Source organism: Panicum virgatum, chromosome 9N (genome assembly GCF_016808335.1).
Source record: "Panicum virgatum strain AP13 chromosome 9N, P.virgatum_v5, whole genome shotgun sequence".
Lineage (NCBI taxonomy): Eukaryota > Viridiplantae > Streptophyta > Magnoliopsida > Poales > Poaceae > Panicum > Panicum virgatum.
The window spans coordinates 28,456,180-28,463,735 of record NC_053153.1 but is presented as its reverse complement, the minus strand read 5'-3'; the positions used below and the strand labels follow the sequence as shown (position 1 = coordinate 28,463,735).

The 7,556-nt window shown below is 42.4% G+C and overlaps 2 protein-coding genes and 1 long non-coding RNA gene across 4 annotated transcripts; 2 read left to right on the top strand and 1 right to left on the bottom strand.

Annotated features, from left to right (window-relative positions):
• Positions 1-865, top strand: LOC120688938. Its single transcript, XM_039971282.1, has 2 exons — positions 1-327; positions 416-865. Exons 1-2 carry the CDS (start codon positions 1-3, stop codon positions 863-865), a joined length of 777 nt encoding a protein of 258 aa, XP_039827216.1.
• A 280-nt stretch (positions 866-1,145) lies between these two features.
• Positions 1,146-4,244, bottom strand: LOC120690675. The gene is made up of 3 exons (XR_005681865.1): positions 3,878-4,244; positions 1,478-1,564; positions 1,146-1,379 (listed from the first exon to the last, which is right to left on the bottom strand). It is a non-coding gene; the product is annotated as an uncharacterized LOC120690675 (long non-coding RNA).
• Positions 4,245-4,540: 296 nt separating this feature from the next.
• Positions 4,541-7,284, top strand: LOC120690674 (alpha-ketoglutarate-dependent dioxygenase alkB homolog 6-like). 2 transcript variants are annotated; one of them, XM_039973418.1, is made up of 7 exons: positions 4,542-4,786; positions 4,881-4,941; positions 5,028-5,066; positions 6,057-6,169; positions 6,262-6,538; positions 6,644-6,690; positions 6,786-7,284. In XM_039973418.1, the coding sequence occupies exons 1-7, from the start codon at positions 4,613-4,615 to the stop codon at positions 6,945-6,947; spliced, it is 873 nt and encodes a 290-aa protein (XP_039829352.1). In that variant the 5' UTR covers positions 4,542-4,612; the 3' UTR covers positions 6,948-7,284. The 2 variants fall into 2 exon arrangements, with proteins under 2 accessions (XP_039829353.1, XP_039829352.1); XM_039973419.1 differs by lacking the exon at positions 5,028-5,066 and having other exon boundaries at positions 4,541-4,786.
• Positions 7,285-7,556: the final 272 nt, after the last annotated feature.

Here is a 7,556-nt window from a genome sequence, read left to right as displayed (position 1 = left end):
ATGTCTGCAGCAAAGGGAAAGAGGGTTTACCTCACCTGGACAGATGAGATGGACTGTGCATTGTTGGCTGTCCTTGTGGAGCATCACAACAATGGTGATCATGCCCAAAATGGATGGAAGCCGCATGTCTACAATGCTGCTATAAAGAATGTGCGTGACAAGTGTAATGTGGAGATCACAAAGGATAACATAACATCAAGGTGCAAAACTTTTGATAAGCACTATGAGATCATTAGCAAGATCCTTTCTCAGAGTGGATTTGGTTGGGATTGGGACAATAATAAGCTGTCAATTGATAGTGATGATGTTTGGAATAGATATGTGGAGGTAAGTACATGCACATTTCTATAATAAGATGTCACAACAATTATGATTATTTTCTAAAATGACTGAGTTTGTGGTGCATATAATGCAGGGCAACAAGGCTGCAGCTTGTTACAAGACTAAAGTAGTGAAGAATTGTGATGCAATCAGCACCATTTACTCAACTAATCATGGCAATGGTGAAGGTGCCAGGACAGGTGCTGAAGATGCTCAAGCTTCACCTGAACAAGATGGTGATGCATCCCCAAATTTGCCACCAAAGAGGCAGCGAACTGGTGATGCAATTCTTTGCATGCTTGGAGATATGAAGACCTCATTCAATGATGCTTTGAAGTCCACTGAGCCATTACCAATGCCCCAAGTTACTCCTGCTGAAATCCTTGTTGCACTTCAAATGATATCAGATTTAGATAGATGTGACATGCTGAAATCTTATGGAAAGTTGATCCTTAATGAGCGCTTGTTCCAAGCGCTTATGGAGCTCCCCATGGACATGAGGAATGCATGGCTCTTGATGTTGAATGAGAAGATTTCCAATTGAGCGAGGTTCTGTATTGTTGTTATATAATGCCTAAGAATTTGCTATCCTAATTAAGGGCTTCCTGTTATGTTGGACAAAACATATCTTTTGTGAGTGTAGACTATTTCAAATGTAACAGACTTGGAAGCTATTGATATCATGCTATTGCCTATATATTTTTATTATCATATTGTTGCATTTATTACTTTTTACAAGATTTTTCATGGTATTCATGCTCTTTTTATAATTATTCAGAATATTATCCATTTTTTATTTATAAAGTGATATATAACCATTCTTATAATCCTCATGTTTTGAAAACTATATTTTTATACATGTACAACAATGTATACAGTATGAACTCCTTAAAAGTTACAATTCATAAGTTTGCACATCCAAACAGGAATTAGAATTGGCTGCTACCATTTGATTCCAACTAGCAATTATATAGAATCCCAAACAGCAGCTTTGGCATTGAAGGCCATTTCCATTTCCACTGAGCATTGGCATTCATCCACCAATGCAATTCCATCACCTGAATACCGACATCCAAACGAAGCCTTAGAGATGCCATGAATTTAGACATCCAAAAACATAGTTAGGAATGTTTATATTGTGGGACGGAGGGAGTACCATATATGATATGGTTATTGATATTCCTCTACTGATCAATTTCCGCCAGTCTGAAAAAATATATATGCTACACTTTGAGATGAAAACCTGTCAACGGAGGAAAAAAAAGCTTATTGCCCAAGTCAAATCCAATACGGAGACTTAACAGAAGTCCTACTCAGAAATGGACTTTTCTGTTACGTTTGACGACAAGTTCTAATAATACTATGTTACGTTATGTCTTATGAAAAATTCTTTGACCAATCTTTCACGAACAAGGCTGTGCCGGCAAATTCGGGGACCCTGAGCGAAACAATGGACTGGGGCTCTACCGAGAAATCCGTCGTCGATGCAAACTGCGGTTTGTGACGCACTGGGCAAGTCGGCACTCGGCAGGATCGCGAATACCAAACGACAGTAGCTGGCAAGCGTTATGTGTGAAAGTAAGCGGCAAGCGATACGCCTACGACGATTCATCTTCAAGAGCAATTTGGATCACGTTTTGCCATAAATTAGACCAACAATCAACGAAATTAAAGTCTCTACATAATTATACTTAATGTATACCTAGTAATTTGGGGCCCTTCGAATTTAAGGGTCCTATGGGGTCACACAGCCCCGCACGGGCTCAAAAAATGGGCCTGGTCACGAAACCAACGCTACGATATATGGAATTTGATACGTACGCAACTTTGCAATATTTAGTGCATTTTAAGCAAATAGACACCATGTTCTATTACTAGCATCAACTTGTGATAATAAATACGTGAACAATGACGACCTTACTTGTGTGCATGCGTTGCACAGGATCTGTTCGGAGCAGCAGTAGAGTCAGCAACAACACCACACACCAATGGGCCATGGTTGGCTGAACTAACGGCCAATCCATCGTTGCTAAAGAAAGCGCAACTAGAGGTTCGCCACTCCATGGCAGGGCAGGCACGAGTGCATGAGGCAGCACTAAGCAACAATAATCTCGGTTACCTCAAAGCAATCATCAAGGAGACTTTGCGGTTGCACCCTCCTCCCTAGGGTATGCTCGGATGACTGTAAGATCCGGGGTACGACGTGCCACAAGGGACGGTAGTTGTTACAAATGTATGGGCCATCTCTAGGTTAGGGACCTAAAATATTGGGAAACCCCTGACATGTTCATGCCAGAAAGGTTTCAAGTTTTTTGAAACGTTAGAAAGGTTTCAAGTTGATCATGCTTTTGACTACAAGGGGATTGACTTCGAGTTCACTCCATTCGGGATTAGTCGGAGAAATATGTCCTGGGATAAATTTTGCAAATGCAAACATGGAGATTGCTTTGGCCAGCAGCCTTCTTTACCACTTCGACTGGAAGTTGCCTGTTGGGGTTGAGACAGAGGAACTGGACATGACAGAAGTGTTTGGAGTTACTGTTAAGAGAAAGGCTGAGCTACTTTTACATCCCATTCCCATATTCCACAATTAGATGAATAATATTATATTCCAAGGGAAAACATGTAAAACACTTTTGTTATCCAAAACATAAACCTTTTGCAGTAGCTGGAAACTTCATGCATTGTAATTGCAAGTTCTATTAGATTAAACACATATAAATAAATTGAAAGTTACAAATTGATTCATGTTATGATGTACAATTAGTTGTTTGTCTGGTCCAATATTTACCGGATCGATAATAAGGTCATATCATGAACCTAGTCTATTTTGATTTCTTGTTTGAGCTTCACTTGAGGTACAGTTATTTGAAGAAAAAAAAAGAGACAAGATAGCTAGCTCTAACCAACTTTTTAAAAGTATATTATGGACAAATTAAAACTTGCACAATATGTGTAAGTAGCTTCGAAAGTATCCCAGTATTTTTTTTTGGGAAAGGGTCCGTATCCGTATCACAATATCCATTTGATGACTTTTATTTTAGTTTCACTGACAATGACGCACCTGGTGGTTTTGGAGAAGACAAACAAAGCAAGACGTTTGCCGCAGATGTAATAACGCGACAGTTAATGGATCCAAAGGTCTTGATCCGACAGTACTGAAATGACTTCAAATTGGATCACAAATTAATGGATCAAGACCTTTCCATAAAAAAGAAAATGAGTTCTTTTCACAGCTTGGGCTACTTGGCTTGGAGATTTAGGAGGACTGGAGGTAGATTTCGTGAAAGGGCCGGTAGCGTATCAAATTAAAAAGGAAACTTGGTAGGCCTGGACATTCGGGTAATTTGGGAAAATCAGGTCCGGTAATTTGGGTAATTAAAATTTCGAGTAATTAAAAATGCTACCGAAATTCATTCGAAAAAAGAAATACCCGAAATTTCGGGTACCCGAAAATTCGAGTTCGGGTTCGGGTATCGGGTAATCCCGTTTATCCGATAGTTGCCACGGAGCCGGCAGATGCTACAAAGAGATCACGGCAAGAGCAGCAGAGCACCTGCATCGGCGACGCGCTGCGCAAGGCCACCAGGGTGCTCGAGGACCGGCGCGACCGCAACCCAATGGCCACCGTCAGGCTTGCGTGGTGATGCACGAGGTGCACCTGGAGCTGGTGTTCCCGATGGGGGAGATCACAGATTCAAGGCGATGTACTCATGCGGCCCGGGGCAGCAGGCCGTGGCGCTTGCCGCCGGCGGCGGCGCTGGCGGCTCCTGCGTGAGCGTGCACCTGGGCGAGATGTACGCGGAGGAGGAGCGGGAGCTGCTGGTGGAGGTGCGCACGCCGCTGTAGCACAACCACTAGGTGCTGGTGGAGGGTGTGTGTGTGGCGGCTGGGAGGTGGAGGATGGCATGGAGAGGTAGGTGGCTGATCTAGTGTTTTTTATTGGGCCTACAACTGGGTTTTAGAAAAATTCAGATATTTTGGGTAATTCGGATACCGGGGTGTATACTTGAATTACTTGAAATAAATTCGGATTTCTGAAAGCCTTATCCGAAATAGAGATTGGATATTTCGGATTCGGATAGTTCGGGTTCGGATTCAGATATTTTGGGTTTGGATTTGGGTTCAGAAAATTGTGGCCAGGCCTAAAACTTGGTCCTCTAGTTATGTTGTTATAACATGGGCCGGTACGTATCAAATTAAAAGCCTGGGCCTCTAGCAAAGAAAGCCCACCCACGGCCCACGCCACACAGCCTCAGCTTCGCCGAGCACCATCCCTCTCGAAGTCTCGATGGAAGCAGCCAGGGAGACGACGACCCAAGAAGCGGCGGCGGCGGCGGCGGAGAGGCCCTCGTCGGCGTTGGCTTTGAGGAGCCTCGCGGACTACACCGTCGGGGACATCCCCACCCTCTTCTACGTCCCCGACTTCATCTCCCAGTCCGAGCAGTCCCAGCTCCTCCACCATGTACGCCACCCACCAAATCCGGCCTCTCTTTTTTCTTTTTTCTGTGTCTCGATCCCATGGTTTTGACACGGTGATTGCGTCTGCTGCGTCGCAGATTTACCAGGCGCCGGCGCCCAAGTGGAAATCTCTCAAGAACCGGAGGCTGCAGAACTGGGGTACCCTGTCTTCTTGGCACTTGCTTTTTTTGCTTGGCGATTGCTTTAGCTACCTCCTTTCCGTGACCCGGTGTTGGATTGCGCAGGAGTAGTAGTACATGAGAAAGGGCTCCTGCCACAGGCCTGTGAGTGCTCATAAAAGCTTGCGATTTTTAGCTTTGTTTTGTGAATCAAGCTGAAGATCAGGCATAGTGATGTATAGTTGAAGTGGCCCTAATGTAACCCTGGTTCCAATGTGCTTGGTTTGAAATGTCTCATCTTGTTTAAAATTCACATATTAGTTGTATGCTTGAAGAATATCATTTTAGTGCTACATGATTATCTTGAAACTCTGGAGATCACCAAGCAGCTAAGACTACTACAAGATAACAGACATGTTGAGTTGCTGCTTGAACAGAACCCACCTCTTGCTTGCTATGGGCAAGTTTTGTTCTTTTTGTACAAATCAAATGTCCCGTAATGATGATCAGTATAAATCGGTCATCTAATAGCTTGTCTGGCTTAGCCTAAGCTTTCCTAACAGGTCAAATTCTGAAGGGCTTCGGCCTGTAAACCTTCAAAGCTGCCTTCCACTTGTTTCAGATAGTTTGAGGCATCTGGTAGTTAGGTCACCTGACTTGGCCTAGATCTAGCTTCAAGTGGCACATGAGGCAAATCTACTCCAAGTACATTAGAATGTCTGCAGAACTGTTGGGGGGACAATCACAGCTAGATGTTTGTTTCAGTATTAGATTGGGACTCGAGTGGTTTATGCTTTCCCAGTTAGAAAAGAAAAACCGCACGTGTACGATCATCCATGATATTTTTTGGTCAGGCTAAGATAAACTATTTATGGGTTTTTCTTGTTTAATTTTCCAGTTAGCAAATTGTAACCCTCAAAAATAGGATTACATGCTTTTCTACCTTCTGTAAGTATTGCATTCAGGTTTTGAATGCCTGCTATGAGCATAATCTTATTGTGACTGATGTCTGCACTGAACCAACCGTAATGCATTTATTTATTGCTCGCAAACACACCTACTAGTTACATTCTACATTCTGTGCTCTTATAAATTACTCAGGTTTAAATCAATTTTAGCTTAAAAATTGAGCTGCCAATTCATCTCATGCTGCAGTACCTTCATGGCTAACAAGAATAACCAACAGAATCTGCCAGTGGGCTGGTTTATTTCCTTCTGCAATCAATCATGTGCTGATAAATGAGTACCATCCTAATCAAGGGATCATGGTTTGCAATCGACAGTTCTCTACTGGTTTCTCCCTCTGTTTACATACTAGGCCTTGCTCTTTGCTTACAAACAACAATATTTTGCCTTCCAGCCACACCAAGATGGTCCTGCCTACTACCCTGTTGTTGCAATCATATCGCTTGCTTCACCTGTTGTGATTGATTTCACACCCCATCAAAGGTTTAAGGAGCAGGAGCATACTGATCCACAGAACTTACAGATCGATGAGTTGCCAGGGCCTGTTAAGATGGAGAGCAATGGCTCTGGATCACATGAATGTGGGGCCACAAATGAATCTGATCCTGCATCTTCATCACTTATGCTGATGCCCTGCAGCCTGTTGATATTTAAGGATCAGGCTTATACAGGTTAAATCTGCGCGAGTGCAATGATTTTCTGATTAGCTAGCCAATTAACCATCTTTGTTCAAAAGTGTTTCAGTCTATCTTATGTTTCTTTTTTTTGTTCTTTAGATTACCTGCATGGAATACAAGATAATGAGCTACATAATCTGGACAAGGTGAAACGATGACTGAAGATGAGTAAACAAATTATCCGATGGGCATCTGAACTAATTCTGAATGCAAGCAAATTGGCATTGTGTATCCTTTACAGGTCGTGAATTTATCGCGGTGCCCAGAATTGAAGCATCTAAGTCCTGACTCCATGCAAGGGAGCATGGATGAGCAGCATGGCACGTTCCGTAGGACTGCCACGAGAGTGTCTCTAACATGTTGGTTGGTGCTGAAAGTCCACAAGAAGCTATTCAAAATTTAGTAGTTCAGATAAGACTTGTTGAGGTACGAGAAGTATTATGGAAGTTGTTTGGCGAGCAATGTGTCCACAAAAGAAAACAAAAAATTAACCAGCCATATTCTGATCTGGAATTCCAAAGAGCCGAGGAGAAGGAAGCTGATAAGCCTATCTCGGTTGAGGGTGTCCATGTACTACCCATGTAGATTCTGTAATTTTAGAATATTAATTCACATGTTCGTATTTGAGCATGGGGATATGAAGCCTTCTTCGGATATATACTGAAGTATAATTTTGAAGCCAATGAAGATACGGTGGGCCAAATAATCTTACATGTATCTTCATGGGCCATTTGACAATATCTTCATGTATCTCCATTTGGCAACCAAATTCTCTTATGTATCCTCATGGGCCAAACAAAGACAAACAAATATGTTGCCAGCATCACCAAAGCACATCATGGAACAATGTAAACACACAAACAACTATTACAGAAAATAAACAAATGATACTATTATTCACTGAATCATAAGTTCACAGCATCCGCAAGTTCATACATATATCTACCACCACTGAATGCAATTTTTTTTTCGAAAGATCCTGAACCTTACGGTTCGGTGTTTATTAATAAGA

What these genes read in the sequence shown, in the direction of transcription:
- LOC120688938 (XM_039971282.1), top strand. Translation starts at nt 1, where the DNA reads ATGTCTGCAGCAAAGGGAAAGAGGGTTTACCTCACCTGGACAGATGAG. An exon ending in TTTGGAATAGATATGTGGAG is followed by an intron (nt 328 to 415) that starts GTAAGTACATGC and finishes CATATAATGCAG; the next exon opens with GGCAACAAGGCTGCAGCTTG.
- LOC120690674 (XM_039973418.1), top strand. Translation starts at nt 4,613, where the DNA reads ATGGAAGCAGCCAGGGAGACGACGACCCAAGAAGCGGCGGCGGCGGCG. An exon ending in AGGGCTCCTGCCACAGGCCT is followed by an intron (nt 5,067 to 6,056) that starts GTGAGTGCTCAT and finishes CTCATGCTGCAG; the next exon opens with TACCTTCATGGCTAACAAGA. An exon ending in AGCTACATAATCTGGACAAG is followed by an intron (nt 6,691 to 6,785) that starts GTGAAACGATGA and finishes TATCCTTTACAG; the next exon opens with GTCGTGAATTTATCGCGGTG.